The sequence below is a fragment of the Diabrotica virgifera genome, chromosome 2, assembly GCF_917563875.1.
Source record: "Diabrotica virgifera virgifera chromosome 2, PGI_DIABVI_V3a".
In the NCBI taxonomy this organism is placed as follows: domain Eukaryota; kingdom Metazoa; phylum Arthropoda; class Insecta; order Coleoptera; family Chrysomelidae; genus Diabrotica; species Diabrotica virgifera.
In genome coordinates, this window is record NC_065444.1 from 268,887,138 (window position 1) to 268,906,952 (window position 19,815).

At 32.7% G+C, this 19,815-nt stretch overlaps 1 protein-coding gene across 1 annotated transcript in view; it reads left to right on the forward strand.

The window, feature by feature from the left end:
- Window positions 1–1,195: 1,195 nt before the first annotated feature.
- The window catches only part of LOC114327245 (fatty acid synthase), a 119,606-nt gene continuing 100,986 nt past the window's right edge, over window positions 1,196–19,815 (forward strand). The window contains exons 1-5 of the mRNA XM_050643189.1: window positions 1,196–1,398; window positions 6,035–6,223; window positions 7,200–7,485; window positions 11,247–11,527; window positions 13,611–13,849. Of these exons, the coding sequence (XP_050499146.1) occupies window positions 1,254–1,398; window positions 6,035–6,223; window positions 7,200–7,485; window positions 11,247–11,527; window positions 13,611–13,849 (1,140 nt within the window). The 5' untranslated portion in view covers window positions 1,196–1,253. The remainder of the gene's footprint in view (window positions 1,399–6,034; window positions 6,224–7,199; window positions 7,486–11,246; window positions 11,528–13,610; window positions 13,850–19,815) is intronic.

Consider the following 19,815-nt stretch of genomic DNA (forward strand, 5'->3'; position numbering starts at 1 on the left):
TCCCGAATTTCAACCGCCATCGTTTTCTGTTCATCCAATTGTCTTCTTTGATGGCTCTTTGATGGATGATGGACATTACTAATATGATGTGCTATACATTTTCTACCTAGGCAACTGAAGGCCCACCCCTTCTTCTGCTTTGTTGCGGTAGGTAATTTAAAGCTTGATTTGGCCATCTATCTTCATTCATTCGTTTCACGTGACCGTACCACACTGGTTGTCTCGTTTTAATTCTATCTGCACTGGAATATACAGTGTTTGTATTCCTTCTAATATCTTTATCCCTGGTGTGATCCATTGCTATTCTGCGTTTTATTTTGATGTCTGGATCTGATTGGTCCATTATGTCAATTCCCAAATATGTCATTTTGTGAACTTTTTAACTTTAGCGTTACGACCAAAGACTAATAATTTGGTTGTGATTTAGTTTATTTTAATGCCCATTTCCTCTCTTACTTAGTGAATAGAATTTGGAGACCTTGAATTTGTGAATTAGGTACGAGTGCCTTAAAGAAATGGTCTGAGTGTACATTGAGCAATGTTGGGGACAAAATGTAACCTTGTCTGACTCCTCGTTGTATGGAGATTTTGTCGGTGTAGTTATCTCCAATATTTACGATAGCAGTTTGATTCCAGTACACATTTTTAATGACACGAATATCTTTATCATCTATTTCTATCTTTTTTAGCATCTCCATTAACTTTACAGGCTGTACTTTATCGAATGCCTGTTTAGAATTCCACGAAGAATGCAAATACATTTTTCTTTGATCGCGGCATTCTTGTAATAGGGTATTTAGCGCAAAAAGTGACTTCACTGGTACCCATAGGATTTCTATAACCAAATTGGGTATCTTCGAGATCTTCTTTACATTTTTGTCTAATTGTGGCTCAATATGCTAATTAAAAATCAATAATCTGAGCATTTTCTAGCATTGGTTTTTTAAGGTATTGCGATAAATATGGACTTGATCCATGAATGATATGTATTTTAATAAGCAGACCCAAAACCACGGCAATCAGTAAAATTGTCAGTAAATTTGCAATTTGTTGCAGAATTTGCTGTCTCTAAGTCCTCGGAAAATTTGCATTCAATGCAGCGACTAAATTGTGCTAATATATACGAATGACATTTTGACTTATGAAATAAAAAAATCTAAAAATATACGAATAAATATATTACCCTATGATCGATCATATTTTCCTAGTTTCTATTTTGCTTTTGTTTAAGGTGGTGTGACATTTTTAAAATAATGAAAGATCATGCGGAAAATGACAGAATTGTTATCACGGGAATTTCCGGGAAATTTCCCCAGTGTGCAAATGTTGAAGAGTTCAAGGAAGCTCTTTTCGGTGGTGTAGATTTAGTCAAAGAAGATAGTCAGAGATATCCAGCTGGTAAAGTTATATATTTTTTAAATAAATTATCATTTTGTTGTAAAACGAACATCAGCCGTCTTGTATTACAGTTCGTTCAGAGAGCTCCATAATCACCTTAAACGGTTTCGAGCCTTGTTAAGTTCTCATTAGAAAGTGCATATATGACTATCTCTGAACAAACTGAAACAAATCGGGCTGCTAGTATCGAATTACAACAAATCAACTTGATATAGTGCGGCAGATTTGTGCAAATATTATAAGAATTGCACATTTAATGATACAAGCATATACTTTGGTCCACATATACTGCACATATAAAGGTTCAAATTTAGATATGAGGCCATCTCAGATTTTGCCTTTTACAAAAATGGCGGTCATTCAAAATGGACGACTATGCAAATGTAACTAATAGCACGGTATCTTTTGAATGAAGAGTCCGATTTCAACCAAATTTGGTACATAGGTTCTTTTTGTGATTTACAAGATCAATGTCGTCAACTGGAAGAATCGGTTTACCAGAAGTTGTATTTTTCTGTTTTTTTATGTAAAATTATTTTATATTTTGTAAATAATTTATTTTCAATTTTTTCACCCTGTATATAATAATTTTTCAAAATGGTAATACCACCATTGAAAACAGCGTAAGAATATGTTTTAGGAAATATTTTGAACTTTTTAGTTATGTTAATTACCATTTAATAAATGCATAACGTATCTTCACATGTACCTATTTGTGGCAGATTCGTGCAAATATTATTCATATAAAGAATTATTGTGCATTTAATGGTAGAAGCATATAATTTGGACCACATATACTACACATACAAAAGTTCAAATTTAGATATGAGGCCATCTCAGATTTTGACTTTTACAAAAATGGCGAGCATTCAAAGTGGCGGCTACACATATGTGAATAATAGCACAATAACTTTTGACCCAAAAGTCCGATTTAAGCCAAATTTGGCATCAAGGTTTTTTTTTATGAATAAGATGGAGGTCTTGAACCGGAAGGATCGGTTTATCAGAAGCTGTGTTTTTACTGTTTTTTATGTAAAAATATGTTGTTTTTTTCAATTCTTTTACCCTGTACATATTAAGTTTTCAAAAAGGTAATACCGCCATTGAAGAGAGTGTAAAAATATTTTTTAGGAAAGATTTTGAAATTTTTATTTATATTAGTTACCATTTAATAAATGCATATCGTATCTTCACATGTACCTATGTGCGGCAAATTCATTTTGAAAGCCCGCCATTTTTGTAAATGACAAAATCTGAGATAGCCTCATATCTAAATTTGAATCTTTGTATGTGTAGTGTGTGTGATCGATATGATATGCTTTTACCATTAAATGCACAATAATTCTTATATTATTTGCACGAATCTGCCACACATAGGTTCATAGGTACATATGAAGATACGTTATGCATTTATTAATTGGTAATGAACATAACTAAAGAGTTCAAAATATTTCCTAAAAAATACTTTTACACTCTATTTAACGCCGATATTAACTTTTTGAAAAATAAATACATACAGGATGAAAGAATTAGTAAACAAACAACATGTTTATACATAGAAATCAGGAAAAACACAACTTCTTGTAAATCGATTCTTCTGGTTCAAGACCTTGGTCTTACACATAAAAAAAACCTATATACCAAATTGGGTTGACGTCGGAGTTTTCGTTTAAAAGTTATCGTGTTATTAGTCACATATGTACAGTCGCCATTTTGAATGCCCGCCATTTTTGTAAAAGGTAAAATCTGAGATGGAGTTATATCTAAATTTTAACCTTGATGGGTGTAGTATATTTGGTCCAAATTATGTGCTTCTACCATTAAATGTACAATAATTCTTATAATAAAAGTCTAAGTTTTTCAACCTAATAAAAATATTTTTAAATAAAATATTTTTAAAAGATTTTTAATTGAAAAACCTATTGGACCTAGAGATAGCAGCCTATGCATTCTCTGAAGAGCCTCTAACAAGAGGTGAAATCGTCGATAAGACTGCTGGTTGCGCTCTCTAACCTAGGTAAAAGTTAAGACAGTTTTGGTTTCGCATTGCAACTGAATAAAAATGGTATACATTTTTATTTTATTTCTTATAATATTTGCACGAATCTGCCACACATAGGTACATGTGAAGACAAGTTATGCATTTATTAAATGGTAATTAACATAACTAAAAAGTCAAAATATTTTTTACAAAATATTTTTACGCTATTTTCAATTGCGGTATTACCATTTTGAAAAATTAATATATACAGAGGGAAAAAATTGAAAAAAAAAACATATTTTTACATAAACAACCAGTAAAAACACAACTTCTGGTAAACCGATTCTTCTGGTTCACCATATCCATCTTGTAAATCAAAAAGAGAACCTATATACCAAATTTGGTTGAAATCGGACTTTTCGTTCAAAAGTTATGATACTATTAAACACATATGTATAGGGGCCATTTTGAATGCCCGCCATTTTTGTAAAAGACAAAATATGAGATGGCCTCATATCTAAATTTGAACCTTTATATGTGTAGTATATGTGGTCCAAATTATATGCTTGTATCATTAAATGTGCAATTGTTTCACATATCGGCCGCACTAATAAGGGTGTCGTGAGTACATCTGCTTAAAACAAGCGAAAGTTTTATTTTAATAAAATTAAAATAATATTAAAAATAAAACTTTATTGCGACAAAGTTTTCTGGTAACACCTTCGTGGATTCTAAAATTTTCAAATCAACAAATGCTGGAGCAAAGAAGGCTGAGGGAGTTGCATCTCATTTCTCGCCTGTCCAGCGCGGTAAAATTCCAACGAAAAATGGTCCCGCCTACTCAGTTAGAAGTAAAATGAATAGAAATAAATAATCATTTCATTGTAAAGCGAAACAAGAGCCGTCTTACATTTTAGTTTGTTTTTATATTTTTTTCTTAAATACAGGGCGCGGCATTAGTGTCCAATTATTCCTTTGTGGAAAAAAATGATTTAGATAAAAGATGAGGGATAGATAGGACCATGATTTAAAAAAATTTTAATATGCAAGCAAACCGTATTGACAGGGTGAATAAAACTTTCTACCCTGTTGACAGGATGAAACAAACAATCTTTCTTTAATGGAACAGCCAGTATATTTTTACATTTTTGGATTACCTCGATGTTTCCTTTCTTGAAATTTAAAGTTTTGTAGTGTTATAGGAGGTAGTTTAAAGGATAATTACCTTTTTTAATAATGACGTAGTAATATTCACACCCTGTAGAGTTGTAGTGATTTGACATCTTCTCTTTATGCTCAAATCATTTTTAATATGGTCTACTATTGTTGAAAATTATAAGCATAGCAAAATGTTTAATTTTAGTATACAGGGTTGGTAGAAATTTGGAATGAGGAGTTTCTGAGTTTAATTAAATGGAACACCATGATTTTAGTATTGTAATGAAATGTGATTTGATGGTACTTTTTTATTTCTGAGTTTTTGATGTCAAATCACGACAATTTTACATGGTGTGAATGTTGCTACGAAATTAATAAGAGAACGTAATTTTCTTTTAAGCTATTTTCTCCCCGTATATGATTACAAAACCTCATATTTTAAGAAAGAAGATATCGAAAAGAATCCAAAATATATACAGGGTGTAGATAAAATGTAAAAATATACCTTTAACATGCCCATTAAAAAAGCGAAGTTATAAGCAACTTCCAGTATAACAGCCCATTGTTCAAAATTCCAATTGTCATGATTCGTAGGGGAGCCCAAGCTGGGATTTTTGCAGTTACTCGAGCGCGTCAGATTATTACATTGGGAGGAACCTTGTACCCTGAAAATGTGCCTCTACCGTATATTGGCTCTTAATTCAGGGGAGTTCGTTAAGAGGGGGCCGAAAAAAAATCTATCCTTAGAAAAACTCGAAATCGTCAGATTAAGATAAGGTAAGTTAAGTACATGCAAAACAGTGTATATTTCAAAAATCTGACGATTTGAGCGGGGCGTCAGGAAATAGGTGAGTCCCAAATTTTCACAAGAAAAAAGCGAATATTTCGCGAAATGAATGACAGATCGAAAAACTAAAAAATATATGGTCAATATTTTTCCAAAATCTATCGATAGAATGATATCAAACACGACTTCCCACGGAGAGGGGTGGGGAGTAAATTTAATATTTTAAATACGAATCCCGCCATATTTCGCGAACATCAGATCGAAAAACTGAAAAATACACTTATTCAATGTTTTTGAAAAATCTATCGAACGCATACACGACACCCCACGGAAGTGGGGTGGGGGTAACTTTAAAATCTTAAAAGGGAGCCCCCAGTTTTTATTGCAGATTTGGATTCCTTACGTAAAAATAAGTAACTTTTATTGGAGACATTTTTTCTAATTATGGATAGATGGCGCTATAATCTAAAAAAACGATTGTTGGAAATCGAAAATTAAATTAAAAATGGACAAGTCCCCACTAAAATGGAAAACTTTACTTAATTTTTTTCGGTTTTAGGACCTACTCTTCACAACCCAATTAGTCTCCAAAGCGCTCGAGTGACTGCACATTTAGCATACTTTGCTCCCCTACCATTACGTTTAGTTTTCGAGATATGTCTAATTGGCCTCACACTGTATAATTTATTATTAACATATATATTTTCTAGGTATTATGGGCGTTCCAAAGAGAAGCGGGGTTCTTTTGGAGATAGATAAATTTGATGCATCCTTCTTCGGCATTCATCCTAAACAGACGGATTTTACAGATCCACGACACCGAATTCTTCTAGAAACTGTATACGAAAGTATCATTGATGCTGGCTATAATCCAGCGGAGCTTAGAGGGTCTAAAACTGGTAAGCATCTTCTTTACACGCCATTATCAGAATTATCCGACATTGGTGATTGCCATAGCGAAGGCTTCTCGATCTTCTGCAATATGGAATAATTGTCCTGCATTTGATATTTGAGTCCATTCACGAATGTCTGCTAACCAAGAAACTTGTTTTCTTCCTATATTTCTACGGCCCACTATTGATCCTTTACAGATCAGTTAAGAATTGACGAACCGCAAAGAAGAAGAAGGTCACTTGACAAACGAAAAGAAGAAGAAGGATTGGCAGCAACATGAGAAACGAAAAGGGGAAAACGAAGGCTCGACACAATGAATATGAATTGACAAACTGAAAAGAAGAAGTTGACGTGGCGGACGAATAAAAAAGAAGAAGAATTTACAGCAACCTGACAAACGAGAAGAAGAAGAAGAAAGCTCGACACAATGGACAAGAATTGACAAACCGCAAAGAAGAATAAGTTGACGTGGCAGACGAAAAAAAGAAAAAGAATTGACAGCAACATGACAAACGAAAAGAAGAAGAAGAAGACTTGACACAATGGACAAGATTTGACAAACCGAAAAGAAGAAGATGTTGACGTGACAAACAAAAGAAGAAGAAGAATTGACAACAACATGACAAACGAAAAGAAGGTGAAGGCTCGACACAATGGACAAGAATTGACAAACCGAAAAGAAGAAGAAGTTGACTTGACAAACAAAAAGAAGAAGAATTGAATTTATATTGAATATTTTCATGCAATTCAATCAATACGTTTACCGTCTCAATACGTTTACCGACAATGACAATGTCAATGTCAATGACAATGACAATGACAACTGGCATGCGACTAGCAACTATGTATAACATAACATCTCAAATGTATCGTATTTGTAATGTTTAGCAATAAAGTTAATGAAGCTGTCTTTACATACTTATAACAAAGTTCCTAAATAAACAAAAATATCTCTAAAATTCATTTAATCTCTATTTGTAGGAGTCTACGTAGCAATAGGTAGCTTTAACTGCTACGAAGAATTCCACAAAGAAAAAAGCACAGGTGGTTATACTATTATCGGTGCTAACTTATCTGTGGCTGCTAACCGAGTTTCATACTGCTTTGACTTTAAAGGTCCAAGCTTTGCTTTGGATGCTGCATGTTCGAGTAGTACATATGCTTTTGTCTGCGCGATTAAGGACATGTTGTTAGGAGAAACTGATAGTGCTATAGTTTGCGGTACACAATTATTTCAACATCCTTTTGAAACAGCAGAGTTTATGAGGTAAGGGCTAATATAACAAAACCAAAATAAATGTAAGTTAATTCAGTTAATCGAAACATTTTATAATACGCATCATCAATTTCTTCACAAGCGGAAAAATTATGTTTTAGTTTCCGCTGTATCATTCGTTAATTTCAACCCTCAATATTGAAAATTATTCCTTAATCCAATAATAAGTAATGACTCGAAGTACGTAGTGATATCCCTAACCAAGTACATCAATTTTCGGTGAAATTGAAAACGAGTATTCTCTCTCTTCTCTGTTGACCTCCAAAGGCAAGAGACGTACAAATATCTTCTATCCCCTACCTTGTCTCAAAGTAAAGGGACGCAATTATCTCTGCTTTCTCCTCTTTAGACAAAAACCTACAAATAAATCTCTCTGGCATAACGCTTCTCTTAGAGTACCTCTCGTAATAAACAAACGTTTTCTCTCCTCCTGAAATGCTATAAGACGCAAACAATGACGTGTGCACGCGTATCCGCGAGAGAGAGACAGACGAAACATCCGGGTTTTATCGGCAATCAACTACCGCGAATGAATACCTACTATGCGATAACCGAAATTTACTTATTTGAATACCGCAAGTGAAATAACAGTGATATTGATAAGATTTTTTACAAACCTAATTTAGATAATATTGTCTGTATAATGTAATCACCTTTCTCACCTTCTTTGAATCGCACCTTTTAATACAGTCCACACAACTTTGAAATTATTTTAATGATTTCGCATATTATGTACACTGTTGTATGTATTCATAATGAGTAATGAATAATGAGTAATGTACAAAGTAATCTTGTTCTTGACAACGTCAGTCTTGAAAATATATATCTTGGACATACCATTAAAATCGGCAAAGAAAACCAAATAGCCGAAATAAAAAGACGCATACAATTGGGAACTTGCATAAAATTTAAAATTGGAAAAAAATGTTATAAATCACAACAGAACATAATTTAAAACATGTATCAATGATAAAAAAGTTTTGTTTGTCTTTTGTTTTTCCCCCAAAGACGATTAAAAATTCAAATTATTCCAGCCAGCAAAAAACGCGTCGTGACGTCATATGGTTTTGCATTTATATTTTACACCAAAAAGTAAACAAAATTAATTAGACATTATAAACGTCAGTAAAAAATACAGTTATGTGACGTTAAAAGTGTTTTTGTTCGTTTGAACTATTCATAGAAAATTTTTACTTTCACAAAATGGTTTTATTTTCAATAGTAAACCTTCTTTTCTTTCCTTCAAAAACTGTATCAAACTGCAATCTCAACAAACTGGTATATATTATTACAACGACATACGATAAATGTCATTAGAATATAAATATTTTTCCTTTATTACCCTACGACGAGCTGGCCAAATACCCAAGTAGGTGGAGGCCAATAAACTAAAGAAGGAAAAGAAGAATATACCTAAATATAACGCTGTGTCTAGGTACACGCTAACGTGTACGCAAATAAAAAAGTTAGTTAAATAAAATTAACATGAAGTAAAACTCCCTAGTGTAGTTGGTATATTTAATAAAAATTCTAAAAAATTTTTAAAAATCCAAACGGATTACGTTCAAAACGTTTTCGGACTTATCAGTCCATCATCAGTGAACCTAAAAGTAAGTAATCTCACTTAGTAAAATTGAAAAGGGTGAAATTTTTTTTTTTTTTTTAGTTAGTGTCAGAGTGTTGGAATTTGTTTAATTGCGTTGTGTTTATACTTTAATTTAAATATTGATTAGTAAAGAGATTTCTTATTTTTTATTTGTTTAGTGTTTGTTTTTAAATTAACTATGCAGTGTGGACAATTATTTAGTTGTTTTAATGAGTTTAACAACATTTTAAAACAGTATGAAAAAGTTAAGAGATTATAAATTAATATATATTTTTTTAGTTATAAGTGAAATACAGTATTTAGTATTGCAATATAGTACAATATGTTACAATTTAGTATATACAATATTTAGTATTACCGTCCAAAATTAAAATAAAAGACCTTAAGCTTTCACAATAATAATTAACTTGTTATGAAGCTATTTCCTTGTGGCATTTTTGTAATCAACTATTCTAAATGGGAACTAAGCCACAATTTAACTAAAAAAATGATGTTAATAACGTTTCAACATCTAAATCGGACGTCGTTGTCAAAATACAAAATATTATTAAATTAAACAAAAATGTTCTTCCTTGGTAAAAATTTTTTTCTAATAATTTATTTAATCTGACTAATTTTTGCATTTTGACAATGACATCCGATTTGGACGTCGAAACGTTAATAAAATCTTTTTTTAGTTAAATTGTGGCTCATTTCCCATTTAGAATAGTTGATTATAAAAATTAACTTACGTATAAAAATTATTTTAGCAATATTTTGTACGTGTTATGTCAACTAAATACATATATTTATTTTGCTAACCTAAATATATACTTTTATTATTTGGATTATTTGGTTTTTATATTGATTTATTACAATTAAGTTTGAAACATCTGAATAGTTCTGCTTCCCTTCCCTTAACAAATATTTTTCTATCAAACAAACACTGAACATATCAAAATAGCATGTATTTACCAAAATATACAGTCACTGCGTACGTTAAATAATGACGTCACTGGCTTGATGAAGTTTAAGTCGCGTGTATGTACCTAATTTTTTTATTTGCGTACACGTTAGCGTTTACCTAGAAACAGCGAAATATAACCGTAATAATAACTAATGTAAAACTAGGTGACGTCACGGGCCGTTCGAACTACTTTAAAATACCGAAGACTTTAAATTTGTACTTTTAAGTTATTATGAGGTTTTGAAGCGTGAAATTTTGGAAATCTCATTTTTATACAAAACTGAACATTATTATGTAATAAAAAAAATGTGCAATTTCCCTATTGTCTTGGGTAGTTTTACAAAAGAATAAAGGTATACCAATGTGTCTAAAACGTAAAGTTTATGACAAATGTATCTTGCCAGTAACTGCATACGGACTGGGACCACGGCCTTTACAAAGAAAACCTTAGAGCAGCTCAGTACAACCTAAAGAGCGATGGAGAGGGCCATGCTAGGGATTAGTTTGAGAGACAGAATTCGAAATATCGACATTCGTGAAAGAACAAAGATTACTGATGTCGTAGAACGTATAGCAAGACCCAAGTGGCAATGGGACATGTTGCCCGAGATAATCCCGAAAAATGGACACAGAGACTAACAAACCGGAGACCAAGAGAAGAGAGTAGGCAGACCACAGAAGAGGTGGGCAGATGATATCAAACAAGTCGCGGGCAATCAGTGGATGAGAATTGCCAAGAGTAGGAATCGATGGAAGCAAATGGAAGAGGCCTATGTCCAGCAGTGGACGAACATCAAAGAAGAAAGAGAAGAAGAAGAAGAAGTTGTACATAGTATGTACAATTCTACACCGACCAACGCAGCCGCTTGCCTGCGTGAGGCGCTCTATTCCCGGTATCTCTACTGATTTCTGTATCGACTCTCATAGATCTGTGTTGTTTATTCAGATCTTACCCTCTTCTGGGCTACGTACATGTTGGTGATTCGTTGCTAGAGAACGTGGACCCCTCTTGCCCGTTCTTTGGGTTTTGTTAGTATTCTTTTGTGGCTTGTGCCTTTTGATAGTATTTTATTAGTATTTTTGTGGCCGATGCCGTTTTTTTTGTGATTTTTTGTTTTTTTTTGAGCTCCCTGAAACAAATAACATCCACATTAGTAACATACAATACATATTTCAAGTTTTTATGTATACTTATTTAAGGCTAAATATGTTGTCGCCAGAAGGTAAATGTAAGGTGTTCTCAACCAATCGAGATGGATACGTACGAGCAGAAACTGTAGTTAGTTACTTTTTGCAAAGAGAGAGTAAAAGCAGACGAGTATATGCCACTGTTCTTGCAGCTAAGTCCGCTACAGATGGCTTCAAGGAAGAGGGAATTACTTATCCTTCTATCGAAGAACAATTTATCCTAATGAGAAACTTATATGATTCTATTAACGTAGATCCAGATACCATACAGTATGTAGAGGCACATGGAACAGGTAAGATGTCCACCAAACTTGATCATTTCTGTGCATTTGTCATTTTCTACCATTTTTCATTTCTTCTATTGCTTCACCACCTCCTCCTCTTTAGGCTGCCTTTCAACTATCTCATCTTCTTCAACTGCCCAGTTGACTACTACTTCGCGCTCCACCTTAAAATTCAGTAACTCTTCGAAGTGCGTTTCAAACTACAGTAACTTTCGTAAACTTTCTTCATCTTCTAACCTTCTTAATACAACCACATCATCTCTTTTTTTAACTTGTATTCTATCTTTTTTAATTAAAACTTATTATGGTATCTCTTTTTCTTTCTGCACAAAGCTTATTTTTTTATTCTATATCCTCATTTTAAACAAACTATATTTTCTGTTAATAATTGTTGTTTGATCTTCTTTTTTTTCCTCTGCTGTTGCCTGATACTCTTCGTCAAACTAATTTTTGTTTACACTTGTCGCCCTTAACTATTTTGTAGCTAGGCCGCTTCTACCGGAGATTTAATTTGTTACCAGGCTTCCTTTGTTTCTAGATCTTTGTCACATTGTTAGATAATTTTATTACTTTTTCTATATATTTATTTATTACTTCTTCTTCAATAAGATTTTTAATGTAAATTTTAATAAAAATTTTCATCTACTTAGACTTAAGACTTAGTCATCTTTATTTATCTATAAGCGAGGTTCTTACAGAGCCTCTACCTCTTCTCGCATTTCGACCGCCATCTTTTTCTTTCCATCCATTCGTCTTCTTTGATGGCTCTATCTCTCATGATATGCAGTACATTTTCTACCCAGGCAACTGAAGGCCTTCCCCTTCTTCTTCTTTGTTTTGGAATGTAATTTAAAGCTTTCTTTGGCCAGCTATCTTCATTAATTCATTTCACGTGACCATACCACACTAGTTGTCTCTAATTCTATCTACACTGGAATATACAGTACTTGTCCTCTTTCTAATATATTCATTCCTGATGTGATCATTTTTGGATACACCACACACTCTCCTTAGATAATCCATTTCTACTACTTCTATTGTTTTTCGATCTTTCTTCGTGATCTGCCAAACTTCTGCCCCATAAGTCATAATAGGCTCTACCAAGGTAAGATAGATTGTCAATTTCGTTTTTTGTTTTATATCTTTAGACCATAGTAGAGAGTTTAGAATGTTTAACGCTTTTTTGTCCAGCTGCGTTCTGTTTTCGATGTCTCTTTTGGTAATGCCCTCTTTAGATATTATAGATCCGAAATATTTATATTCTTTACAAGTTTTTGTGGTTCTAATTTATAAATCTGGATCTTCTTCATCATCCCCTATTTTAAGATACTCTGTCTTTGACATATTCATGTTGAGGCTTCATTTTTAATATTCTTTCTTTAGTTTTCTAAACATGTAGTCCATGTCTTCCTCTTCATTCGCTACGACTACCTGATCATTTGCGAAAAACAAAGTTTTTAGGCATTTACCACCGCATATGTATATTCCCATTCCAGATACTTGTTTCCTCCACTGCTCTAGCGATGATTCAATATATATTTTAAATAAAGTCGGAGATAGGCAACATCCTTGTTTAAACCCCTTTGTTATTGGAAAAGATTCAGATATAAAGTTTCCTTCTTTAACGACACTTCTTGCATTTTTGTATATATTTGCGATAGCATCCACATTCTCTCTACTAAGACCTACTTTCGTCAATGTTTGAAACATTTTTTTAAAGGTACCGTATCATATGCCTTCTCTAAATCTACAAACAATAGGTGGGTAGATAGATTCCTTGCCTTCCGTTTTTCTATTACCTGCTTCAGAACGAATATATTATCAGTGCACGATCTTCCTGCACGAAATCCACTTTGTTCTTCCATGTCTTCGTATTCTGATTCTATTCTTTCTTTTATTATTCGACCGTACAACCTTGCTATTGAGCTGGTAACAGTTATTCCTTGGTAATTAGAGCATATGCGTTTATCCCCTTTCTTGTATATTGAGATGATGTATCCATCATTCCAATCATCATCAGAGATAGTCATCTTTAAACATCTTATATAATCTTAACAACTACTGACACTCATTTTTATATAAAACATTTAAGGTACTCCTGTTGGTGACATAATTGAATGTGAATCTCTCAGAAAACATTTCTGCCAGAAAAGAAACGAACCTTTACTTATTGGGTCTGTCAAATCAAACATGGGTCACTCCGAAGTTGCTTCAGGATTATGTTCTTTAACAAAAGCAGTTATTACTATGGAAGAAGGCATGATACCGGCAAATATCCATGCTGAATCCCTAGATAGTTCCCTGCCTGGACTAAAAGAAAACCAGTTAAAGGTACAAATTTTATATGCACACAGATATTAGACATATGTATATAGTGTTATGCTCTGCATTTCTCTCTGTTATGAGATTGATCAGCAAATTATTATTTTGATTAATTACTTAATTATTTTAATTATTACTTATGTATAACAAAACCAAAATTAAATTAAATTTTATAATAAATTTTATTCTCAGGGCTATTTTAATTTTAATGCATTACCTTCGGTTTGTGGCTTCTAGTATCTCTAGTTGCTTACTTCATCCAGGGACAAAACAAGGAAATTAAACACACTCGATGTCATATAAATGTTATAAATATTTTTTAGTTATCCAATATAACATAAATATAAGATTTAAAAATTATACTAAAATTCAATTCTGTTGCAACTATTTTTCATCTAATAAATTAAGCCTTAATTATGATATCTTCTTTGTTTTTAACAAAAAATTTTATTTAAATAATTTGTTAGACTATTCTTACAAAAAATAATAAAATTTATTTTTCTCCTTTTGAATTGATTACTTATTTCTTCTTTAAATTTTGGAATGACTAAATTATGCTATAGAACTGTTCAATACAAAAAATTAGCAAATATGGTGTGGATATAAAATAACTCTCTCCGTTTCACAAATAATTTGACTAACCTTTTTGTTTCTTCTTTATTTCTTCTCCCGGATTGCGTAGTCCTCATTTCTCCCACACGTGCTCCTCGGATGTTGCGAAAGGTCATTTTCGTCCTAACAGCTTCCCAAACAAACAAACAGGACTCGCTCGAATTCTCTACTCAGTTTTCTCTATGTTCGATATCTTGTGCAAACTGATACCAATCGGCTACTCGTTCTAGACAGAGACAGGAATCTCCTCGGACAAAAGGAAAAGTAACTTCTCAACTCGGTCAACGATTTCGTTTCCGTACGATTCTGCTCGCAAAGGCCAACTTCACCACTTTACACCGACTTCTCACTTTCCAAAAACTGGATTGTTCTCTCCAGATATTAATTACACAGTGATCATTTTTCAAAATCAGACTCAACACTCTCATCCCCACCATCCGTCTTTCTTCGCCAATCACAAACATTCTCTCTACCCACTACATCCACATTTTCATTTCTTAAGAACCAATTTATTTTGTATACAACTTTTCCGTTTTGTTAAATTCTAGGAGATACCAAATTACTTTCATTGTTTCAAAATGCTAAACAAAAAGCCTTATATTCCAAACTCAATAAATTTGTTTACTGTCTCTCCTTCTACGGATCATTTACAAATGTCCTATTGTCGATTTCAAAGCGAAATAAAATGTACTTTCTAATCTTCCCGCACCATTGTTTAAGTCCCTTCAGACCCATTTACAAACCACCTTAACGATTTCACTTTCCGCGAAAATACTGTTTACTAACTAAATTATAATATTTACAAATTATGGTCATATACAGGGCGATGAAAATCTATGATCTCGTGATCTCTGATATAAATTTATTTTCTAAATTTTTCCCACAAAAATTATACAACAATAAAAGTTGACAGAAATATTTACAACCTCCAAGATCAGACCGATCGAGAACTTTGGTTACGCGACGTTGTCAGATTTGTTACCTGTTTCATATCAAAATTTCCTTCTGATTCCTCCTGCGTAGATTTTAAAACATTAAGTCCACAGTACATCCAGTGGGGGCTAGTGATAATTTAAGGAGGGTGTTCAATTAAAGAATGTAATTATACAAACGGTGAATAAGCGCCGCAAGCGAAAAATTTTTGTGTCCTCGCCAAAAGATGTTCTGTAAAAGGAAACCTATCTTTCAGCCGCTTAGTCAGGATGTCACACACTTTTTTTGTTTTGTGCAGAATATGATACCTACTGAATGATGGCGCTTCTTCGGTGGTGAAGGAGGACGCAGAAGTTACGAATATTGAAATGGTTTTGTCAAAACTGTTTAAAAATCCGTTGATTTTAACGGCATCCAAAGATCGATATTGAAATTATAGTTTTATTCTTTGAAAACACTAAACATGGAAAACAAAATAAAGAATGTAGTTTATCACACCCGCATAATCGCGAAGTTTTTCTATATTGTTCAACTTTAAAACAATGTTTAAACTTTTTGTTTCTTATTGTACATTTTTGTACCAAGTTTATCTCCGGCCAAGTTAGTCCATTCTTTTTATAAGACGTCGATTTTCAAAACTATTTGCATTTTCTTTTATAAACTTCACTGAATAAGGCTGCATCCTAAAAAACTATCTACCAATATTGTATTTAATAAATTCCCACAATAGAAAATGCCAAACTGTGAATCGAAACGCTCCGCCCCGGTCTGTGTGTGCAGTGCACAAATCCTCAATATTTTAAGATAGAAGAATCGCCGGTTCACGGATTTAAGAGCTCTCGTTCTTCTATAGTGTTACTGTATAGTGCCTGGGTTCAATTTGAATTCTGCACCTACCACGTGCATCTAGCGTAGCGGTGTTGTGCAAATAAATTATGTGATTAATAAATACAGTCATATTTTAATGATACTATGATATTTATGAGATTTAAGAAAAAATATTTTAATGATATTTATCGAAATGTTTAAAAATATGTATTTTAATGAAATTTGATTGGGTGTTCACTGCACAAGTGAACCAATGAAGAAACCGCCCCTGAGTACATCGTCATTTTTGGAAGCTGATTACAAAAGTCTTAAAAATGATCTTAACTGCTTCGTTTGAGCGAGTCTACCACTTTCTGAAAAATTTTAGAGTGCAGTTTGGACGCGTTTCCTCGTCCCGCGTCATTAACATATTTACGTTGTCGGACTAACGAAACGCGGCTGTAAATTTATCGGATAAGAGATCGACAATCTTTATTAATTAAATGCAAGTACTTTAAATTGAAAATTAAGAGTTTTGTAATAAAAATAAAGATGGTCGATCTCTTGTCCGACACATTTAAAGCCGCGTTTCGTTAGTCCGACAACGTATATATATTAATGACGCGGGGCGCCCAACTTGCACTTCGAAACTTTTTTAGTTAAGACTATTTTTAAGACTTTTGTAACCATCTTGTGCTTAATTTCACTGGGCTGTGCACTTAGTGTCATATTTTTCAGGGAAATGTATTTTAAACAAACAAATATTCAACGATTTTATCTGGCAATGTCGCAAAACCATTGATTTCGTGCACAATGCATTTTAAATTTTAAACGGATGTTTACTCTTTGCACCAACTCGTTCATCTTAAGTCCCCTCTCCTTGATTTGCTACCTCAGTTACCCTTGCGGTTTGATATATTTTGTACATATACTTGCTATCGTATATTTCCGGTTATTTATCTATTCAAACGCTATTTTCTTTTCTATATTGAAGGTTCTGGATATAATTTAAATAACTGTAAAATTTAAGTTCAGATTTTCAGTTAGTTCAGAGCAATACCTGACTATTTTTAGTGTTAGTCTCACCTTATCTCGAACATTATTCATGTATTACACAAATGTATAATTGAAAAGAATGACGACCGAACAATAATAATAGACGATATAAAACAAGTCCAAAGATTAGGTCCAAAAATCCAAGGCTTAGGTGGGTAGTTCATGGGAAGAGACCCCATGACAAACGGCTCCTCAAACGAACATGAGGACAATCCAATTAGCAAGAGACCCTTAAGAAGACCTAGATGAAGAAACAACATTTTATCAGTTTTAAATGACATGGGAATACAACATTGGAAAGAAGATAATAATGGACTGAAGTAAATGGAGGCTCATGATGTAAGCAGAAAAGACTCCCGGAAGAGTTGTTAAGCTGCACAAAGAGAAAGGGATATTGTAATTTTAGCAAGATACTAATTTTGGTAATGTGAAAACCCAATGATAATGTGTTTACTTTTGGAAAACTTTTATTAAAAAAATAATAATAAACAACAAATTAAATCCGCGTTTCAATTTCTAACCAGAATAATTTGTCAAGAAAACAAAAATTGAATAAATAATCATCATACTTTTTCCGATTTTTAATAGGTTTTCGAACAATTTTGCAATTTAGATAAGCGATCAATGCATATGCATTTATTTTGGAAGTAAGGAAATACGAAAAAAAAATTACACGTGTATTTAAATTTTATTTCCCCTACTAATGCCTTGACATTATGCACCTTCTGCTTCTGATTCAACAAATTCAATAATAATTATTCTCTAGGTAAATTTCCTTTATACAATTATTTATAATAGCTGCAAAGGTCACTCCATATTACTAGTAAAGCACAAGTCATTCGCAATAGTTACTTGCTTTACTTTATTACTTTATACTTTATTTTAATTTATATTTGTTGAATAATTTTTGTACGTTGGATAAAAAGAAACACATAATATTATGTAACACGTGTGATACTGTATTTACAAATAAAATATTTTTTTTCTATGGATGCTATATAATATGCAACTTCTCTTACTACTTACATACATTCAAAACGAACAATTCCTCGCCCAGTGAGAAAAGTCGTCCATTTCAGTGAGAAATATTTTTTCTCACGGGTTCCCTTACGGTCTTCCATACTATGATCGCCGTTTCCATGGTAACATGCACAATACAAACACAATTAATGTTGTCAAACAAATAAATGTGTTAAAGCAAAACTTACCAGAAATTATTTTTCAAAACTGTTCACAACTAACTGTTAATTAGAGTTTTAAGAAATAAGGTATATAAATTTTAAGAATATTAAATACCTACATGTACATGCATTTTGTTTCAGTTTATGCATAGATATAATATACTAGTCCTGTCGCCAAAGGGGGTGCAACTTCCTTCTTTATTCAGATGGACTTACCCAAATTTTTTTTATGTATTTTGACCCGTAGAACACGAATTTTTTGGGTAACAGTTGATCCGGATGTCGATAAGATTGTTATAAACAAAGAACTTGAGGAATTACATAACAGCGATTTTTCGCAAAACAAAACATTTTTTTGAATTTTTTGGGTCATTCTAAGCAAAAAATATTCTGACAAGTTTTTTCGTAGGATGCATAGTTTTTGAGATAAACGCGGTTGAACTATAAAAAAATCGAAAAATTGCAATTTTTGAACCCGAATAACTTTTGATTAAAAAGAAAATAGCAATTCTGCTTACCGCATTTGAAAGTTCAAGTAAAATTATATCGGTTTTAATTATATGCATTACTAAAAATTTAATATTTTATTGTTAAACAAATCTATAAATACATAGTGTTTCCCGTGGACAAACATGCGTTTTAATGCATTCTACGTATAAATTGCCTCGCTTGCACTTGTACCACAGATTAACCCAACAGGGTTAATCTCTGCTTGTACCTACTCTACCTACTCGTTCGATTTTAAATAATAAATCATTGAACGCATCACTTAAACACTATGTGTTTATAGCTTTGTTTAACAATAAAAAAATTAATTTTTAGCACTGCAAATAATCAAAATCGATAGAATTTGACTTGAACTTTCAAATGCGTTAAGCAGAATTGCTATTTTCTTTTTATTCAAAAGTTATTCGGGTTCAAAAATTGCAATTTTTCGATTTTTTTAAAGTTCAACCGCGTTTATCTCAAAAACTATGCATCCTACGAAAAAACTTGTCAGAACATTTTTTGCTTAGAATGGCCCGAAAAATACAAAAAAAATGTTTTGTTTTGTGAAAAATCGCTGTTATGTAATTCCTCAAGTTCTTTGTTTTATAACAATCTTATCGACATCCGGATCAACTGTTACCCAAAAAATTCGTGTTCTACGGGTCAAAATACATAAAAAAACTTGGGTAAGTCCATCTGGCGACAGGACTATACCTACCTAAAAGCACCTAAATTATTTAATTTTGCAGTTTGAACTCTTGACAAAACCGCATCCATAGAAAAAGTAAAGTGTACAACACATGAAAAAATGACATATTTCTCCCTTACTTGATTTGCGGCCCTCGCCTCGTGCCTCGGCTCGTGCCAACAAACTTCTGTGCTCGTGAGAAATATGTC